Source organism: Rhinatrema bivittatum, chromosome 4, assembly GCF_901001135.1.
Source record: "Rhinatrema bivittatum chromosome 4, aRhiBiv1.1, whole genome shotgun sequence".
Lineage (NCBI taxonomy): Eukaryota > Metazoa > Chordata > Amphibia > Gymnophiona > Rhinatrematidae > Rhinatrema > Rhinatrema bivittatum.
In genome coordinates, this window is record NC_042618.1 from 203,510,614 (window position 1) to 203,529,657 (window position 19,044).

Genomic DNA, 19,044 nt, shown 5'->3' on the forward strand with positions numbered 1-19,044 from the left:
CCAAAACATGCAGGCCTAAGCAACATAAAGATGAGTCTTCAGCCACGTGATGATCTTGGTAACTTCTTGAGAGTGATTCACACAGAAGAGAAGAAGCTGTGATTGTTCTTCCTTTGTCAGCACCTCATAATGAGATGAGAAACTTGGACAAGAACTGTGCACATGTCCTTGTTGAAAACTATGAAATGGGTATTGTTCAGCACGTTTGCTAATGAATTCTATGGACTTTGTTATCTTGCAGTGAGTCTGGACTCAGACGACATCATTTGCATTCCACCAATCCTGTGTCTATAGAAGGTAGTAACATCCAAACAAGGTCAACGTTGGATATTACAGAACTGAATATGCAACCAGGTTCCGAACAGAGGTAAGAACTCAATTATATAGACTGAGGTTTTTCCTCATAGATTACCCCAGAGCTTGCTTCCAGAACTTTGATTGCTGCAGTGAAACTGCAAGCTAGAACTGAGTCCACTACTCAGCTCCACCTGCCCCATAACCATGAAGCAGGAGTCTGGCCAACTATCCCTTGAAAGAATTAAAGCTCAGACCTTCTTTACTATTTCTGCCATCATATATCTCACGAAGACATCTGCAAGACTTTCGGGGTTCTGTTGGAATTTCTCCAGATTTCACCTCGTGGTGTTGAGACAGATCCCTGGACATCTACAGGACTGGTTAAGGTGAGATTAACACACTGGCTTAATTACCTTTTAGCTGGGTTAATTAATGTGGCATTGCATAATTGCTAAGTGCAAAGTTGGCTTAGAGATAACATATAAGTTCTGTTTATCTTTCATTACAGTGCCTTGTGCTATGAAACTGTAACAAACAAATTAAAACAAAGAAATATTTGTACCGTATTAAACCTTGTATACTTATGCTGCTGCAATAAAACCAACTGATTACCTCATAAAAGTGTAAGAAACTGCTCCCTTAACACTAATGAATTTATATCATAAGATTATTGGTAAATCTAGTAATCTTCTGTAGACATTATCCATACTTGATACTCCTTACAGGTTGCTGGTATCAAAAGAAACAAAAAGCTAGAATGGGCTTTCTATGGACTTCAATCATGCCAGACAGAAGGCCAAGACTCTCTTGCAGTCTAAACTGTGCAGCACTTTTTAATTTTTGTGGACAAGTGGCCTGAGAAAGAATGTTGGAAGGACAATTGGTTAGAATAGAAGTCTGATATTACCTTATGTAGGAACTCAGGATGCATGCGGACTACCCTATTGTGAAAACGTTTGGTATAAGGTAGATAAGTCACTAGGGCCTGGAGCTCACTGATTCTGAGAATTGAAGTGGCCACTACCAAATTTATGACATTCCGGGCCAGCTCACATGAGTATACAGAAAGCTTTCATCAACTGGGTCAATACCATGTTAAGATCCCATGACTCAGCAGGAGACTTGACTGAAGTGAAGTGAATCCTGACTGAGTTGGTTTTAAGACTCAACTAAGACAGATGTAGAAGGTACTCAAGCAGTTTTGGTGTAAAGCAGAAGAAAGGATCTAAGGCCTTGCCCTTAAACCAAAAGGCAAATCTTCTCCATTTTAAATCATAGGACTTCCTTATGGAATCCTACCTGGAAGCCAGTGGAATATAAGACACATCCTCAGGAAGACTTAGGGTCTGCAGAGTTAACTTCTCAACATCCAGGCTGTGAGAGCCAGAGACCAGATATTGGAATGATGCAACATCCCCTGCATTTGAGTGATGAGATTTGGGGAATTCCACAATCTGACTGGATTCCTGATGGACATCTCCTGGAGGAGCGGAAAGTAAATCTGTCTTGGCCAATATGATGCTATGAGAATCATAGTTCCCTAATCTCTTCTGAGCTTCCATAAGGTCTTTGCCACTAGAGGAATTAGAGGATATGCCTACAGTAGACCCTGACCCTATTTCAAGGTAAAGGCATTGGAGGCTAATTTGCCTTCAGTCTTTTTTCTGGAGCAGAAGAGATGCAAACAGATCTACCTTGGGTGTGCTCCACTTATTGAATATCTGGTTTCCTATTCCCTCATCTAGAGACCATTTGTGTGGTTCCAGGACCCAACAGTCTGTCCACCAGGGCATTTTCCAATGCCTGCCAGGTATGTGGCCTTGAGTATCATTCCCTGAAAAATGGCCCAGTCCTACATCTGGACAGTCTTTTGAAACAAGAGGTACGATCCTAGTCCTCCCTGCTTGTGCTGAAGAACATTGCTACTTGGTTGCCCATCTATAAGAATATAACTTTGTTGGATAACTGATCTCTGAAAGCCTTTAGAGTGTACCATATAGCCATCAGCTGTAGGTGGTTTATCTGATGAAGCTTTTCCTGAGCTGACCAAAGGCCCTAGGTGCAGAGCTCATTTACATGAGTCTCCTTGCCCAGGTTGGACAATCCATGGTTATGACAATTTACTCTGGAGGAATCTGGAAGGGTGTTCCTGTGGTCAGATAGAAAGGAATCAGCCACCAGGCTAGTAAGTTCTTCAGAGGCTGGGTGCATGGATCCTAAATGGCTTGACCTCACTGCAATCTGAGGGTCCAGGAGATGTGCCAAGGGAGCAACATGGACTGTTGATGTCAAGAGGCCCAAATTCCTCAACATGTCCCATGTTGATGCCTGCTGACTTGTTCTTAACCTAGCTGTAGTGAATATCAATGTGATAATCCTCTCCTGTTGGAAGAAGTTTCCTACCCGAGTTGTGTCTAGCAGTACTCCTATAAATTCCAATTGAAATGAAGGGCTCAAGTGGGACTTGATGATGAACCCTAGTAACTCCAATACCCAAATAGTTCTGCTCAAGATTCTGAAGTGCCACACCGAGACATACTCTTGACCTCTCAATTGGCCAGGGAAATACATGCATTCCCACTCTAAACAAATGTGACATCACCACATATGCTGATTGTCAGACTGAAGGGCAGGATGTGATATTAAATGCGGTTGTTTCCTACTACAAATCTGAGATATTTTCTGTGACCTAGAAATCTCTCTATGTTGGTGTAAGCATCCTTTATATATAGAGAACATGTCTAGCCAATACCTTTTTTTTTTGAGAAAGAGAATCAAAATAAACAGGGAAACCATTTTTTTTTTAAAACTTTTCCCTTTTTAGGAACTTCTTCAAAGTCCTCAAGTCTAGGAGGGGATGAAATTTCCATTTTCTTTGTGATCAGGAAGTACTTGAGAGTAAAATCCCTGTTCTTTTTCCCCTGATAGAAGAGGCTCGACTGTATTGGCCTCTGAGAGAGAAGAGCTCCATTTGTATTAAATTCCTAATGCTGAGACATCACCAAGCAGGTTTTGGTGGCAAAGTTGGAGGTGCGTCCCCCATTAGAGTACCCTTTTCAGATTATGCTGAGAACCTAAGTGTTCAAAGTTGTTCTGGAACAATGGAATGCATAAAACTTTATGCTGCCTCCAAAATGAAGATCCTCTGGCAGAGATACGGAGATCTCAGCTATGCTTTAGATCAGTGGTTCCCAACCCAGCCAGTCGGGTTTTCAGGATATTCGCAATGAATATGCATGAGAGAAAATTTGCATGTTACGGAGGCAATGCATGCAAATTTCTTAAAACTCTGAAATCAAATTTCCATGCTGGGCTCCATCTGATGCTGTCACTCATGTGTGAGGGCTGTCATCCTGCTTGTCCTCAGAGAAAGGAGGAAAACCTGATTTTCCAAAATGACATATGAGGAACTACCACAAAGCAAGTGATATCACAACCACAAGTCCTTAGTTAAGGGTCACTGACTGACTACATCTCATCTGGACAGGTTGAGGCAGTACTGGTTTTACTCCTCTGTATATACATTGACTTATTCTATTTTTCTTAGAGAAATTAGAACTAAAAGGCCATGGCTAATTTGCCAGAATATATTTTCTACAGATTAAGTTTTCGTTTATGTGAGGAACTTCTTACAGTTATAGACTGCTCACATACTCTCTTCACCCCCCACAGTTCACTGGACAAAGCTACATTACGTTCACTTTCTGGTCAATTCTTTTGTCACCTGAGTTCTGGTGTGTGAACACTCACCGAGTGGAGAGCACAAAGAGCCAGACAAGGTTGTTGTTGGGATCATTAAATTGGTTAATTAATCGTTCTCTTTCAGAGGATGAGGTGCTGCCATCAAGTCCTAAGGAAGAAACAGAAGCAAGAATTCTATCCTGCAGCCATTAGAGTACTTGCAGTAAAAATCAAAACCAGAATCAGTCCTGTTAATACATGCAAAAGCCAGAAGACTAGAATCCCTCCTCTATGTACTGATGTTTAGCAGGAACCAAGAAAACCTCATGTATGTACTTACAATAGTTAAGAACCCAGAAACCTTTCTGTCTGCAACCACAATAGCCTAGGACCCAGAAGTCCCTCCTGTCTATAGCTCCTCTATTATAGCACAAATTTAAAGTTTATGTCGGGGGCATCAACCACAAAATTGCATTTCTATATTCAGCAAACTATAAATGCCCTTCTCAGTCTACTAATAGAGCACTGGGAACTTCTAAGTCTGCTGAAAGGCCAAGTAATCAGTTCTAACCTGCTTCCTTGACTCTTTGAGATGTCACTATGAGGAAGGAAAGAATTAAGGAACAGAAGTTAGGAGTTGTGGCTTAAGGTTCTATGGTACAGAACATGGATGTTTAGAGTGGTTACTATACTCACTGTAATAGCTGAGGTTTCGAACCCACGTCTGGCCACCCTGCCCATCTGTACAAGGAGGGGATGGCATTGGTCTCTTTGCCAGAAACTCTTCGATGACAGACAGTGTGGAAAGACTCTGACTATAAAAGAGAAAAAACACCCATTTAAAAACAAAAACTTCCATTCCCATCCATCTGAAAACAATTATTTAGCAGGATAGTTATAGAATGCATTAAAAGGTGTAATTCCAGTGCTCAGCCAAATTGCAAGTGCCTACATGACCAGACACTAAGAAAACATGTTTGCCATCCTGATGGCTTGTAGCAAACAGCAGTAATGTTGGCTCATCTGGCTCATTCAATCTAACCACTCCACAGCTGTTGGGTAGATTGCTTTCATGAGAATGTTCCTGCTCATGAAAGCAATATACCCAGTAGCTATGGAGTTTTTAAGCTGTCTAATAGCAATTTAAAAAACAATCTCCTCCAATCAGCTAGATCTCTCACTTAGATACAAACTAAAGCTACCCTCTTTGTAGCTCATTAGGGCTCTGCTTCAAAGGATGTCTGACCCTCTGGAGACAGTGACTTCTTTCTGACCTATTCACAAATATTTTAGATTTATTTACTGTAATTGGAAATTCTCTCTCAACAGCCCAGGGAATAAGTAAGAATTAACAAGCTAGAAAGAACAGAAAACCTGCTTCCTATTCACCCAGGAAAGGAGAGGCAAAACAAGATCTCTGTCTTCAGAAAGGATAAAAGACTAGCATCTATGTCTGCTCAGGACAGAATGGACTAAGAGAGAATAAGGAAAGGCTGCAGGTACTGTTTCTTACCTGAAAACTAGGATCTTGTCTCCAACTTTTACACTTTCCTCAATCAGGTGAAAAAGTAGCATCATTTTTGGCGAGTTCTCTAAAACCCCAGTCTGGTAATCACAAAGAATGTCCTTGGCCTATAGAAAAAAAGACAACAAATCTAAATAAGAATGTTTTCTTACAGCTATGAACTTCCCTGTTCCACAATCATATTTCCTGTGTCCCATAATGGGGTCATCTCCTAACTCTCAATCCTCAGAGCTGCCTCATTTCTACACTGGGTGGGGAGGGGGATGGAAGAAAGCAAATGTTGCTTACCTGATGTAACAGATGTTCTCACAGGACAGCAGGATGTTAGTCCTCACAAATGGGTGACATCGAGGATGGAGCCCAACCACGGAAAACTTCTGTCAAAGTTTCAGGAACTTTGACTGGCCCCTACTGGGCATGCCCAGCACAGCACCAACCCTGCAGCCAGCAGGGGTCTCCCTTCAGTCTTGTTTCAAAGCTACAGGCAGTGCCGAAAAATAAAATAAAAACGAACCCAACACCGCTGGGTGGCGGGCGGGTTTCGTGAGGACTAACATCCTGCTGTCCTGTGAGAACACCTGTTACATCAGGTAAGCAACATTTGCTTTCTCACAGGACAAGCAGGATGGTTGTCCTCACAAATGGTTGAGTACCGAGCTGAGGATGTCCGAACATGCACCAAATGTACCCAACGGTGTGCAATAGGCACAACAACTGGGGTGGAATTTGGGAGAGGGCATCCGCACCCTACCGGGAAGGTGGAAGGGTGTTGGTACATCATGTTGGAAAAAGGTTACGCAAGACAGATTGGCCGAAGATGGAATCCTGTCTTCCAGCTTTGTCCAAACAATAGTGGGCTGCAAATGTATGGTGGGAACTCCAGGTTGCAGCCTTGCAGATGTCAGGAAGCGGCACCGATCGAAGGTGTGCTACTGAAGTCGCCATGGCCCTCACAGAGTGTGCTTTAACACGGTCTTGAAAAGGAATGCCAGCTTGCTGATAGCAGAAGGAGATGCAGTCCGCCAACCAGGAGGAAAGAGCCTGCTTACCCACAGGTTGTCCTAACTTGTTAGGATGGAAAGAGACGAATAATTGAGTGCTCTTCCTGTGGGCAACTGTACGGTCTAGATAAAAAGCTAGAGCCCGTTTACAGTCTAGGGTATGCAGAGTCTGTTCCCCGGAGTTGGAGTGGGGCCTGGGAAAGAAGATAGGTAGTATGATGGATTGATTAATATGAAACTCCGAAACTACCTTAGGTAAAAATTTAGGGCAAGTGCGGAGCACCGCCCGGTCCTGCAGGAGTTTAGTGTAAGGTGGATAGGTAACTAGGGCCTGTAATTCACTAACCCTGCGAGCTGAAGTGATAGCCAAAAGGAATAACACTTTCCATGTGAGATATTTTAGGTCACAGCAGTGAAGAGGTTCAAAAGGTGGTTTCATAAGGCGACCAAGAACCAGATTAAAGTCCCAAGATGGGGCCGGAGGACGTAAAGGTGGCTTCAAATGGAGCAATCCTTTAAGAAAGCTTGTTACAAGGGGTTGTACTGAAATAGGGACACCCCCAATACCTTTATGGAAGGCGGCTACTGCACTGACATGCATTCTAATGGAAGAGGTCTTTAGACCTGATTCTGATAGATGCCAGTGATAGTCCAAGAATTTAGAGATTGGACAGGAAAGGGGATCAAGGGACTGAGAAGTGCACCATGATGTATACCTTTTCCATTTGTAGGAATAAGATTTTCTTGTGGAAGGCTTTCGTGAAGCGATCAGGACACGAGAAACTGAATCCGAAAGGTTAAATGGCTGAAGGACTAACCTTTCAACATCCATGCCGTCAGGGACAAGGCTTGGAGGTTGGGATGGAGGAGGCATCCGTAGTTTTGAGTGATCAGATGCGGGTCCTTTCCCAGAGGAATGTGCCTGCGGATGGAGAGATCCTGGAGTATGGGAAACCACACTTGGCGTGGCCAGTGCGGTGCTATCAGGATCATAGTTCCCCTGTCCTGACGCAGCTTCACGAGAGTCTTCGACAGAAGAGGAAGTGGAGGGAATGCATAGAGCAGACCGGTTGTCCACGTGAGGGAGAATGCATCCCTCGGCCGAGAGTGCTGGCTCCGAATGAGAGAGCAGTAATTGTCTACTTTGTGGTTCTGAGGGGACGCAAAGAGGTCTATGTGGGGATAACCCCATTTGTGAAACAGAGAGGTCGCTACCAAGGGATCGAGCGACCACTCGTGTGGTTGGAAGACACGGCTCAGCTGGTCTGCCAATACATTGTCTGCTCCCGGCAAGTAGGTGGCCCTGAGGTACATGGAGCGGGAGAGGGCTTCTGCCCAAATCTGCGCAGCTTCCTGACACAGAAGGAAGGAGCCTGTGCCTCCCTGCATGTTTATGTACCACATGGCCACCTGGTTGTCCGTCTGAATTAAGATTGTGCGTTTCGATAGACATTCTTGAAAAGTCCTGAGAGCATAGCGGATTGCTCGCAGTTCCAGGAAATTTATCTGGTGTTTGGCTTTCTCTGGTGACCAGAACCCTTGAGTTTGTAAGTTGTTTACATGGGCTCCCCAACCGATGTTGGAAGCGTCGGTGGTGAGGATTACTTGAGGGTCTGGTGGAAGAAAGGGCAAGCCCTGTAGGAGGTTGAATTGATTTGTCCACCAGGCAAGAGACAGACGGAGTGCATCGGTGATGCGAACAATGGAGGACAGAGGCTGAACAGCTTGGGTCCATTGCAATCTCAGAGTCCATTGCATGACTCTCATGGCTAGACGGGCCATGGGAGTCACATAAACTGAGGAGGCCATGTGTCCCAGCAGAATGAGGAATTGGCGAGCTGTTGCTGTGCGTTGAGACTGCAACTGGCAAGCTAGGGACACCAGGATTTGAACCCGTTGATGAGGAAAGAAGGCTTTGGCCTGTATGGTGTCCAAGTCTGCCCCAATGAGGGATAAGGTTTGAGATGGGACTAAAAAGGATTTCTCGTAATTGACAAGAAACCCTAGAGAAAGTAGAGTTTGAATTGTCAGGGTCAGGGAGAACCGAGCGATTTGCTGGGTTGGGGCCCTGATTAACCAATCATCCAGGTAGGGGTAGACGTGGATACCTTCCTTCCTGAGGAACGCTGCAACCACCACGAGGCATTTGGTAAAGACCCGTGGTGCGGATGGCAGGCCGAAAGGTAGCACTCGGTATTGGTAGTGATTTCGGCCTACTAAAAAACGGAGGTATTTGCGATGAGACTGAGTTATCGCAATGTGAGTATAGGCATCTTTTAGGTCTAGAGAGCATAGCCAGTCCCCTCTTTGCAGCAGAGGGAGAAGCGAGCCCAGGGTTACCATCTTGAAATTCTCTTTGAAAAGGTACTTGTTGAGGGCCCGTAGGTCCAGGATTGGTCGAAGTCCTCCTGACATTTTTGGGATCAGAAAGTACCTGGAGTAGAACCCTAGTCCTTGTTGTGAGGGGGGGACGGGTTCTATAGCGTTTGACTGGAGGAGAAGGGAAACCTCCTGCTCTAGAATAATAGAGTGATCGGTGAGTCTCCACGCCTGCAGGGGTGGGGAGTCCGAAGGGAGAGTCAGGAAGTTGAGGTGGTAACCCTGTGCAATTATCGCTATCACCCATTGATCTGTGGTGATATGCTGCCATTTTTCTAGAAAGTGGCTTAACCGACCTCCTACTGGTATAGTTGGAAGAGGGATTTGGCATCTGCTCTCTAATTGAAAGTCAAAAACCCGATGCAGGGCCAGGTTGTGGAGCTGTTGCGGGTTTTTGTTTTCGAGACTGACGAGGCTGAGTTTTATGGTAAGGCCTCGTAGGCCTAGACTTGGCTAGTGGGGGATAATACTTCCGTGGATGGAAGAATGACTTTTTTGAGTCCTTCTTAAATGGTTGTTTAGAAGGCAAGTCAGAAGGAATAGATGAGAGCTGTTTAAGTGTCTCATGATGATCCTTCAGTTCAGCAACAATTTGCTGAATTTGCTCACCAAATAAATTATCCCCTAGACAGGGCAAATCAGAGAGCCTGTCCTGAACTTCCGGGCGAAGGTCAGACGACTTAAGCCAAGCCCAGCGTCTGGCAGAGATGGCCGTAGCAGAAAGTCTAGTGGAAGCATCAAAGATGTCATAAGCTGTTCTTATTTCATACTTCCCAGCTTCAAACCCTTTGTTTAGTAGGGACTGAAGCTGTGGCTGGAACTGCTCTGGTAAGGCATCTGAGTACTCCTGTATCTGTTTCAGGATGACCCTATTGTATTGGGTCATATACAATTGATAAGAAGCTATTCTGGAAATTAGCATAGCTCCTTGGTATACTTTCCTACCTATACTATCTAGGAATTTATTTTCCTTAGTAGGAGGTATGGCAGAATGTGGCTTTAATCTTTTAGCTTTCTTTTGAGCTGATTCTACCACAACAGAGTGATGATCTAATTGTGGTTTCTGAAAGCCAGGTGCTGACTGTACAAGATAGGTAGAGTCAGCTTTTTTGTTCACTGGAGCAACAGATCCAGGAGATTCCCAATTCTTTTTGAGAAGGTCCAGAAAAACCTGATGAATTGGAATAGAGGTGATGACTTTAGGGGCATCCAAGAATTGGAGCAACTCCATCATCTGGTGCCTGTCATCTTGTTCTGATTGAAGCTGAAAAGGGACCAATTCCGACATTTCCTTCACAAAATTTACGAAAGAGAGGTCCTCAGGGGGAGAACGCTTTCTACTCTCCGCAGGAGAGGGTGGTGAAGGCATCGGTGTCAGTCGAGGTATCATCACCCCAGGTGTCATAAGGATCAGGCTGCTGACCTGTAGGACCATGAGGGGGCTGTATACCTGAAGGCCCCGGTTGAGGCTCCGAAAGATTCGAAGGAATTACCGGGGGCATCGAGAATGTCCTCGATGGAATCGGTGCCGGCATCGAAGGAATCGGTGTCGGCATCGAAGGAATCGGTGCCGTCATCGAAAATCTCGGTGGAGCTGATGTGCGTATCGCCCCCGAGGAATGTACCGGTGGCGAGGGACGACAAGGCACCGATGGAACTACCCCCGAAGGGGGAATTCGGTACGGTGTTTCTCCACCTGATGAGAAGGCTGTCGGTGACCCGGGTGTTGCCGGTGGAAGGGCATTCATAAGCGCTTCCATCCGAGCAAGCAGCGGTGCCAGTGCTGCTGGAATCGGGTCGGTGACCGGTTCCACTCTCGGTGCCGGGGTCGGTGCCGAAGGAGTCTGGAACCGTAGCATCGCCTTGTCGATGGCCTCCTGGACCAGCCGGTCCAGTTCTACCCGGAGACATGGGGTAACAAGACCCGGCTCTACGGGAGAGGGAGGCTGAGGCTGAGCCGGAGGGACCACCGTCACCGGTGGAATCGCGGCTCCCAAACCCCGGAGGGGTGAGGGTTGCCTCGGTGTCTGCGAGACAGGAGTGGATGGTGCCACTTCTGGTCGAGACTTCTTCGACGGAGGCTCGGACAGCACGGAGGTCGATGACTTCGATTCCTCGACGGTCCGAGACTTATGACGTCGATGGCGATGTTTGTCTTTCCGATCCCCTCGATCTTCGGGGGAAGGGACAGGCGTCGATGGCCGTGAAGACGTCGATGGCGGACGGTCACCGGGAGGCTGTCGATGGCGATGGGACTTCGACGGTGCCGGTTCCGATGACGTCGATGCAATCGATGGCGTCGGAGTGTGAGCATGGAAAAGGAGTCCCATCTTCTCCATTCTAGCTTTGCGACCTTTTGGTGTCATTAAGGCACATTTGGTGCAAGTCAGGACATCATGCTCACTCCCTAAACACAAAACACAGACTCTATGTGGGTCTGTGATGGACATAGTACGTGTACAGTCCGGGCACCGACGGAACCCCGACGCCATGGCCATAGGCCAAAAATTTAGCCGCGGGACGGTCGACTGCCAACAGGCCTAGAGGGCCAAATTCGACGGTAGTCGACAAAAACAACGGCAAAAAACTTACCGAAGTACCGCGGAGTAAAAATTGAAGAAGGGAGACCCCTGAGGGGCAATTTTTTCTTCAAGAATAAAGTTGAAGAGATTCCTGTCAGGAATGTGGTAAGAGCTCCTTAACCGCGTGGCAACTGCTACGCGGAAAAAAGAAGACTGAAGGGAGACCCCTGCTGGCTGCAGGGTTGGTGCCATGCTGGGCATGCCCAGTAGGGGCCAGTCAAAGTTCCTGAAACTTTGACAGAAGTTTTCTGTGGTTGGGCTCCATCCTCGATGTCACCCATTTGTGAGGACAACCATCCTGCTTGTCCTGTGAGAAAGCACAGTTGCTTACCTGTAATACGTGTTCTCCTAAGACAGCAGGATGTTAGTCCTCACATGTGAGTGTCATCATCCGATGGAGCCCAGCATGGACAACTTTTGTCAAAGTTTCTAGAAGCTTTGACCAGCATGAGTATGCGCAGCATGCCACTATCTGCACGTCTACACGAGGTCCCCCTTCTATCTCATAACACAGAAAAATATGAGTGAAAATATAAAAACAACAAACAATAAGAAGAACCCAACTCCGTGGGAAGGCGGACAAGATTCCTGAGGACTAACATCCTGCTGTCCTAGGAGAATACCTGTTACAGGTAAGCAACTGCGCTTTCTCCTAGGACAAGCAGGATGGTAGTCCTCACATGTGGGTGAATACCAAGCTCCAGACTGATCCCATAGCAGGGGAGACCAACAGCGACCAAAGTGCAAACGGGCACAACAACAACTGTGGCACTGTTGGTCGGCATGGGATTGTCTGGTACCACTAGAAACACAAATAGGAAGAGTTGGGTTCAGGTCTCGAACAGATTGCGCAGGATGGATTGACCAAAGGCACTGTCCTGATGCCCATCCTTGTCCAGACAGTAATGAGCCACAAACATGTGAAGAGAACTCCAGGTTGTGGCCCAGCAAATTTCAACAATGGGGACAGCTCGCAAATGAGCCACCGATGTTGCCAATGACCGCACAGAGTAAGCCTTTACTCTGCCAAGTAGCGGAAGGCCTGCTTGTGCATAGCAGAAGGCGATGTAATCTGCCAGCCAGTTGGATAAGGTTTGTTTACTCATTGCCATCCTCAGCCTATTGGTATCGAAGGACACAAAGAGCCGAGTGGAATGCCTATGGCTGGTTGTGCGATCTAGATAGAAAACCAACAAAAGAACATAAGAAAATGCCATACTGGGTCAGACAAGGGTCCATCAAGTCCAGCATCCTGTTTCCAACTGTGGCCAATCCAGGCCATAAGAACCTGGCAAGTACCCAAAAACTAAGTCTATTCCATGTTACCATTGCTAATGGCAGTGGCTATTCTCTAAATGAACTTTTATTTATTTATTTATTTAATAGTTTTATATATATACTGACCTTCATAGTAAAATAACCATACTTAATAGCAGGTTAATTAATAGCAAGGTTAATTAATAGCAAGGTTAATTAATAGCAGGTTAATTAATAGCAAGTCCATTACCTGCTATTAATAACTTAATAGCAGGTAATGGACTTCTCCTCCAAGAACTTAACCAATCCTTTTTTAAACACCGCTATACTAACTGCACTAACCACATCCTCTGGCAACAAATTCCAGAGGTTAATTATGCGTTGAATAAAAAAGAACTTTTCCGATTAGTTTTAAATGTGCCCAATGCTAACTTCATGGAGTGCCCCCTAGTCTCTCTACTATCTGAAAGAGTAAATAACTGATTCACATCTACCTGTTCTAGACCTCTCATAATTTTAAACATCTCTATCATATCCCCCCCTCAGCCATCTTCTCCAAGCTGAAAAGTCCTAACCTCTTTAGTCTTTCCTCGTAGGGGAGCTGTTCCATTCCCCTTATCATTTTGGTAGCCCTTCTCTGTACCTTTTTCTTGCAGTACAAGGTATGAAAAGCCTGTTCCCCTGGGTAGGAATGAGGCCTAGGAAAGTAGGTGGGTAAAACAATGGACTGATTAAGGTGGAAATCAGTCACAAACTTAGGCAGAAACTTAAGGTGAGTATGCAAGACCACACGATCATGAAAGAACCTCGTGTATGGCGGGTACGTAACCAGGGCCTGAAGGTCACTGACCCTATGAGCCAAAGTAATTGCCACCAGGAAAATAACTTTCCAAGTGAGGAACTTTGGGTTGCAGGAACACAGCGGCTCAAAAGGACGATGCATGAGCCATGCTAGGACAATGTTGAGGTCCCAGGACACAACAGGAGGCCAAACAGGAGGCTTCAGCTGGAGCAAGCCCCTCATAAAGCGACCTACAAAAGGCTGCACAGACACAGGCGTGACAGTGACACCTCGATGGTATGCACTGACAGCACTAAGATGAACCCTAACTGAGCTGGTTTGAAGGCCAGACTCGGAAAGGTGTCACAAGTAGCCCAACAGCTGGAGGAGGGGGCATATGAATGGATCCAAACCATGCCTCGCACACCAGACAGAGAATCTTCTCCACTTCAAGCTGTAGGACTTCCTGGTGGAGGGCTTTCTAGAAGCTGCCAGCAGCTGGAATACACTCTTTGAGAGAGCATGGGGCTGAAGGACTATGCACTCAACATCCAAGCCATCAGGGCCAATGCCCAGAAGTTCGGATGGCGCAGGGCGCCCTGATTCAGATCGGGTGCAGTCCCCAGCCCGATGGGGGCCCTCACTGACAGGTCCTGCAGGAGCGGGAACCAGACCTGTTGGGGCCAAAAGAGCGCCACTAGGATAATGGTCCTGTTGAAGCTTCAGCAACGTCTTCAAGAGGAGCGGCAGAGGAGGGTACGCATACAGCAGGCCTCTCCCCCAGTGGAGGGAGAAGGCATTGCAGGCCAGGTGTCTGCCCCCCGGCGACAGGGAGCAAAACTTGCTCACTTTGTGATAGTGCAGGGAGGCGAAGAGGTCCACATCTGGTGTACCCCACCGATGAAATAGCTTGGTCACTACCTCCGGGTTGAGGGCCCACTCGTGCAGCTGGAAGAAGCGACTCAGCCCATCCAGCAGCATGTTCAGATTTCCGGGAAGATATGTCGCTTGTAGCGACATCCCCGCAACAGGGCCCAGGCCCACACCTGCACCTCCTCGTGACAGAGGAGGAATGAGCCCGTACCTCTCTGTTTACTGATATACCACATAACCACCTGGTTGTCTGTTCGGATCAGGACTGCCCTGTGTGACAACCGGTCTCTGAACACCCATAAGGGCATACCAGATCGCCCAAAGCTCCAGAAAATTTATCTGACAGCGGACTTCGAGAGCGATCCAGAGACCCTGCGTGTGGATGCCGTCCACATGGGCTCCCCAGCCCAGAAGAGAAGCATTGTTGGGAAGGATCACTTGACACGGTGCACCAGGACAGAGACGTATGCAGAAGTACCATGACTACAATGTGAGTCTTGAGGTCCTGGGAGGCCTGTCTCCACTTCGACCGCAAGGTCCACTGAGCCCTTCGCATGCACAGGCGGGCGAGAGGAGTGACATGGATCGAAATCGCCAAGTGGCCAACAGACGGAGCAGAAGGCGGACAGTTACCTGCCGGCTGCTGCGGATAAAGGTTGCTAGTGAGGCGAGGGCAAGAGCCTGATCCTGGGGTAGAAACGCTTTTGCCTGCACCGTGTCTAGTCAGGCTCCTATGAAATCCATAAGAATATAAGAACATAAGAAAATGCCATACTGGGTCAGACCAAGGGTCCATCAAGCCCAGCATCCTGTTTCCAACAGTGGCCAATCCAGGCCATAAGAACCTGGCAAGTACCCAAAAACTAAGTCTATTCCATGTAACCATTGCTAATGGCAGTGACTGTTCTCTAAGTGAACTTAATAGCAGGTAATGGACTTCTCCTCCAAGAACTTATCCAATCCTTTTTTAAACAAAGCTATACTAACTGCACTAACCACATTCTCTGGCAACAAATTCCAGAGTTTAATTGTGCGTTGAGTAAAAAAGAACTTTCTCCGATTAGTTTTAAATGCGCCCCATGCTAACTTCATGGAGTGCCCCCTAGTCTTTCTACTATCCGAAAGAGTAAATAACCGATTCACATCTACCCGTTCTAGACCTCTCATGATTTTAAACACCTCTATCATATCCCCCCTCAGTCGTCTCTTCTCCAAGCTGAAAAGTCCTAACTTCTTTAGTCTTTCCTCATAGGGGAGTTGTTCCATTCCCCTTATCATTTTGGTAGCCCTTCTCTGTACCTTCTCCATCGCAATTATATCTTTTTTGAGATGCGGCGACCAGAATTGTACACAGTATTCAAGGTGCGGTCTTCACCATGGAGCGATACAGAGGCATTATGACATTTTCCGTTTTATTCACCATTCCTTTTCTAATAATTCCCAACATTCTGTTTGCTTTTTTGACTGCTGCAGCACACTGCACCGACGATTTCAATGTGTTATCCACTATGACACCTAGATCTCTTTCTTGGGTTGTAGCACCTAATATGGAACCCAACATTCAGGTCGATACAGTAAGGCCGCGGTAAAAACAGTGCGGCAGTGTCAGGCGCACCCTTCCTCCCCGCACGCACAGTTCTCTAGACCTAGCGCCTGATACTCTCTTCTAATCGCATGCAAATGCATGCCGAGGCTGTGAAGCGTTAGGGAAGGGTTATGCCCGCGCAACCCATTTTACTGTATAGGCGCTTAATACAGCGCCTATACAGTAACCTGGGTGCGCTGGTACCTGTCATTTCAAATGACATTTGAAATGACAGGCACCAGGAAGTGTAAAAAGTGTAAAAAAAACAAAAAACCAAAAACCTGTATGTTATATAAAAAATAAAAAATTTTTTTAAATACCTGTCGGAGGGTCGTGGGTCCAGGCGGCCGGTGGGCGGCCGGGCAGGCGGGCAGTGAGAAGCAAAAAAAGCGGCATCCGGGGGCAGCAGCGGGATCCGGGGGGGCAGCAGCGGGATCCGGGAGCGGCGGGTAGGTAGCAGCGGCAGCAGGGGGGGAGCGGCAGCGGGATCCGGGGGCAGCAGCGGCAGCGGGGGGGGGGCAGCAAAGAAACAAAAAAGCGGTATCCGGGGGCGGCAGCGAGATCCGGGGGGCGAGTAGGAGGCGGAGTGTTCGATCGGGCGGGCAGGTGCCCGCCCGATCGAACACTCCGCCTCCTACCCGCCCGATCGAACACTCCGCCTCCTACTCGCCCCCCGGATCTCGCTGCCGCCCCCAGATCCCGCTGCCCCCCCGCTGCCGCTGCCCCCCCCCCCGCTGCCGCTGCTACCCCCGGATCCCGGATGCCGCTTTTTTTGTTTCTTTGCTGCCCCCCCCCCGCTGCCGCTGCTGCCCCCGGATCCCGCTGCTGCTGCTGCCCCCGGATCCCGGATGCCGCTTTTTTTGCTTCTCGCTGCTGCCGCCCCTGGATCCTGCTGCCGCTGCCGGACCCCCCGGATCCCGCTGCCGCTGCTACCTACCCGCCGCTCCCGGATCCCGCTGCCGCCCCGCTGCCGCTGCTGCCCCCGGATCCCGGATGCCGCTTTTTTTGCTTCTCGCCGCCGCCTGGACCCACGGCCCTCCGACAGGTATTTAAAAAAAAAATTTATTTTTTATATAACACACAGGTTTTTGGTTTTTTGTTTTTTTACACTTTTTACACTTCCTGGTGGGAGGAAGGGAGGAAGGGAGAAGGGTCTGCCGTAGCAGGCCCGAGCCTTGTTACTTTTTCGTTTTTTGTTTTTTTTGCTTCGGGAGGAGGGGACCGGACGGGGCTGCAGGAGACCGGACTGGGGCTACACCGGACGGCTGGACCGGGGACCAGGGCGGGTAAGCAATGTTTTTTACACTACACTACACTAATTCCTACTAGGGGAGGCGGTAAACTAGCACGTTAAGGCCGCGGCAGAACAGCGGGTTACTGAGGAGATAATATCAGCGCCCGTTACAGTATCGGAGGGGAATAGCTAATTCCTTCATTATACAGCTTTTTCGTTCATTTACATGCTGGGTGCGGAAAGGGTTATGTGTTTATTTTAGGAAGCGCTAAGGACGTGTGAAACTGGAGACTGTATTGCTGGACCGCCTTACTCGTCTGTATTGTGTGCTCCCAGCACGTTACAGACGGGGAATCTTTAACTGAACGTTACTGTATCGACCTGATTGTGTAATTATAGCATGGGTTATTTTTCCCTATATGCATCACCTTGCACTTATCCACATTAAATTTCATCTGCCATTTGGATGCCCAATTTTCCAGTCTCACAAGGTCTTCCTGCAATTTATCACAATCTGCTTGTGATTTAACTACTCTGAACAATTTTGTATCATCTGCAAATTTGATTATCTCACTCGTCATATTTCTTTCCAGATCATTTATAAATATATTGAACAGTAAGGGTCCCAATACAGATCCCTGAGGCACTCCACTGTCCACTCCCTTCCACTGAGAAAATTGCCCATTTAATCCTACTCTCTGTTTCCTGTCTTTTAGCCAGTTTGCAATCCATGAAAGGACATCGCCACCTATCCCATGACTTTTTACTTTTCCTAGAAGCCTCTCATGAGGAACTTTGTCAAACGCCTTCTGAAAATCCAAGTATACTATATCTACCGGTTCACCTTTATCCACATGTTTATTAACTCCTTCAAAAAAGTGAAGCAGGTTTGTGAGGCAAGACTTGCCCTGGGTAAAGCCATGCTGACTTTGTTCCATTAAACCATGTCTTTCTATATGTTCTGTGATTTTGATGTTTAGAACACTTTCCACTATTTTTCCTGGCACTGAAGTCAGGCTAACCGGTCTGTAGTTTCCCGGATCGCCCCTGGAGCCCTTTTTAAATATTGGGGTTACATTTGCTATCCTCCAGTCTTCAGGTACAATGGATGATTTTAATGATAAGTTACAAATTTTTACTAATAGGTCTGAAATTTCATTTTTTAGTTCCTTCAGAACTCTGGGGTGTATACCATCTGGTCCAGGTGATTTACTACTCTTCAGTTTGTCAATCAGCCCTACCACATCTTCTAGATTCACCGTGATTTGATTCAGTCCATCTGAATCATTACCCATGAAAACCTTCTCCATTACGGGTACCTCCCCAACATCCTCTTCAGTAAACACCGAAGCAAAGAAATCATTTAATCTTTCCGCGATGGCCTTATCTTCTCTAAGTGCCCCTTTAACCCCTCGATCATCTAACGGTCCAACTGACTCCCTCACAGGCTTTCTGCTTCGGATATATTTAAAAAAGTTTTTACTGTGAGTTTTTGCCTCTACAGATGAAACTTGGGATAGTTGGTGACAAACCCCAAGGCTTGTAGCATCTGCACCATCAGGGTTAAAGCACTCAAGGCCCCTGCACGGAATCGGTCTTGACCAACCAGACGTAGGGATGAGAAAACATGCACCTTCCGATGCCCGAGACAGGCCGCCACCACTTCCAGGCACTTGGTGAAAATGTGGGGGGCAGAGGTCAAACCGAAAGGCACCACCCTGGTACTGGTAATGAGCCATCCCCAACACAAAGCGTAGGTATTTTCTGTGGCCAGGGAAAATAGCTATGTCAGCGTAACCCTCCTTGAGATCGAGGAAGCAGAGCCAGTCTCCTCTTTTGAGGAGGGGAA

General features: G+C 47.2%; 1 protein-coding gene across 1 annotated transcript in view; it reads right to left on the minus strand.

Moving 5' to 3' along the window:
* RAD54L2 (RAD54 like 2) overlaps positions 1–19,044 on the minus strand; it is a gene marked incomplete in the record, with an annotated part of 296,852 nt that overhangs the window by 87,162 nt on the left and 190,646 nt on the right. The window contains 3 exon segments of the mRNA XM_029599564.1: positions 4,048–4,147; positions 4,675–4,793; positions 5,492–5,610. Coding sequence (XP_029455424.1) covers positions 4,048–4,147; positions 4,675–4,793; positions 5,492–5,610 — 338 coding nt within the window.